Source organism: Cyprinodon variegatus, unplaced genomic scaffold (assembly GCF_000732505.1).
Source record: "Cyprinodon variegatus isolate N-32 unplaced genomic scaffold, C_variegatus-1.0 Scaffold1491, whole genome shotgun sequence".
Taxonomy (NCBI): Eukaryota; Metazoa; Chordata; class Actinopteri; order Cyprinodontiformes; family Cyprinodontidae; genus Cyprinodon; species Cyprinodon variegatus.
The window spans coordinates 128,750-130,692 of NW_015151944.1; the positions used below are offsets into that span (position 1 = coordinate 128,750).

At 55.4% G+C, this 1,943-nt stretch overlaps 1 protein-coding gene across 1 annotated transcript in view; it reads right to left on the reverse strand.

Moving 5' to 3' along the window:
• LOC107103630 (methyl-CpG-binding domain protein 2-like) overlaps positions 1-1,943 on the reverse strand; it is a 17,378-nt gene that overhangs the window by 4,193 nt on the left and 11,242 nt on the right. The window contains exons 2-6 of the mRNA XM_015403404.1: positions 1,477-1,636; positions 1,155-1,295; positions 966-1,056; positions 711-888; positions 379-506 (exon numbers count right to left, since the gene is read on the reverse strand). Coding sequence (XP_015258890.1) covers positions 389-506; positions 711-888; positions 966-1,056; positions 1,155-1,295; positions 1,477-1,636 — 688 coding nt within the window. The 3' untranslated portion in view covers positions 379-388. The remainder of the gene's footprint in view (positions 1-378; positions 507-710; positions 889-965; positions 1,057-1,154; positions 1,296-1,476; positions 1,637-1,943) is intronic.

Consider the following 1,943-nt stretch of genomic DNA (forward strand, 5'->3'; position numbering starts at 1 on the left):
CCTCTGACCTCAGACGCTCCCTCTGACCTCAGACGGTTCCTCTGACCTCAGACGCTCCCTCTGAACTCAGACGGTTCCTCTGACCTCAGACGCTCCCTCTGACCTCAGACGGTTCCTCTGACCTCAGACGGTTCCTCTGACCTCAGACGCTCCCTCTGAACTCAGACGGTTCCTCTGACGCTCCCTCTGACCTCAGACGCTCCCTCTGACCTCAGACGGTTCCTCTGACCTCAGACGGTTCTTTAGACGGTTCCTCAGACACGTCGTGCCTTACTGCTTTATTGTAAACCCAGACACCTGGTTACCGTGACAACCAGCAGAGGTCAACCTGATCCAGTGAACAGTGCAGCCCACTGTGAGCCTCGTTCCCTGACCCACCTGTCCGTTGTTACGCCGTCTTCCCTCGGAGTGGAACCCGGCTGTTCTCAGCGGCTCTAGCCAAGCCGTCGGCGGTCAGCGCCTCCTCCAGAACCCTCCGGGCTTGGTAGACCTTCAGCTCCTGCTCCCTGCACATACATCAGGTTCTGATCACTAATGAGCTCCATCAAGGTTCTTCTGAGGGAGAAGCTTCTGAAGAACCTGGACCTCCAGGGTTTAATGAATCTGGTTATCAGGAGGTTCTACTGAGACTGGGAGAGAGATTCTGGTTTGGTTCTAACACAGAATGGAGATCCGGCCAGTAAACCTTCCCAGCTCCCAGCGGCTCTCACCGGATCTGCTCGTCCGTCACGGTGAAGGACTTGCAGAGCGGCTGTGCGGTGTTCAGCCAGATGGTCGGGTTCTTCTCGGCTGCCACCGACGTCTGGCCCGTGATGGGAGTCGAGCTCATGTGCAGCGCGCTGGCGATGGCCGACAGCAGAACATCATCGCTAGAGTCCGGCCCGATACCTGCAGGGGAAAGAAGGCGGGGGAGTCAGGGGCTAAACTGGGAGTAGGAGGCCGGATTGACTGGAGGTCTGGGTTACCCTGCAGGCCTTTGGGGAGCTCCATGGCATGGAGGACTTCCTCAGAGACGTCTGATGAGCGCAAACCTCTGAGCCGCCTCTCCCAGAACAGCTGCAGACGAGAACAGTGTTAATCCCAGAAGTTCCTGCCTGGAGAAACCCGGGTTCCTCAGGTTCCTGCCAGACACTGGGAGAATGCCAGGGTCTCACCTGTCGGGGCGGCTCAACGGCCCTCTGCAGGTCTGTCTTCACCTTGTTTCCAGGGTGACTGGTTACCTTGGTAACAGGCTGTTTGAAAATGGACGCTGTCTGTCTGATGGGCAGAGCCGTGTTCAGGTCTGGTTTCCCTCCCTGCAGGAAAAAAAAGGTAGAGTTACTCTGACATCAGGATGAGTCGCACCTTAAACAGCGACTGAAAGCAGGCTGAGGAACCCAGAAGATCCCAGTCAGACAGCCTGGGCGCTCTATGGCAGCTGCTCCCTCCCAGCAGGAAAATCTGGTCATATGCCTAAGCCCCGCCCTCACAGGTTACCTTAGCCAGGCTGAGTGCGTCGTGTCGGAACTTCTGCTTGTTCTTCTGCAGCTTTCCAGGCATCATCTTCCCCGTGCGAAAGTCAAAACATGCCAGGTCCACGGCGTTTCCGAGGTAACGAGCCAGCTGAGGCTTACTCCGGAACTTCTTTCCTGTCGGACTGAAGAAGAAGAGTAAATGAGGACACGGGTGATAAACGCCATGAGAGGTTCTGCTCAGACAGAACATGAAGGGAAAAGAAGCAAAGAAAGTTGTTCTCCTCTTCCTCACTTTGACGCCTGCTGTTCCCAACATGCTAGTTCCCTTCAGAACGGAGCGACTCCATCCCTACAGGCACTGATGGATGATCCATAGCAAACTAAAATCTACGTGACACAACCAATATGACAGTCAAACATCGGCCACAGAACCAACAAACATCGACCACAGAACCAACAAACATCGACCACAGAACCAACAAACATCGA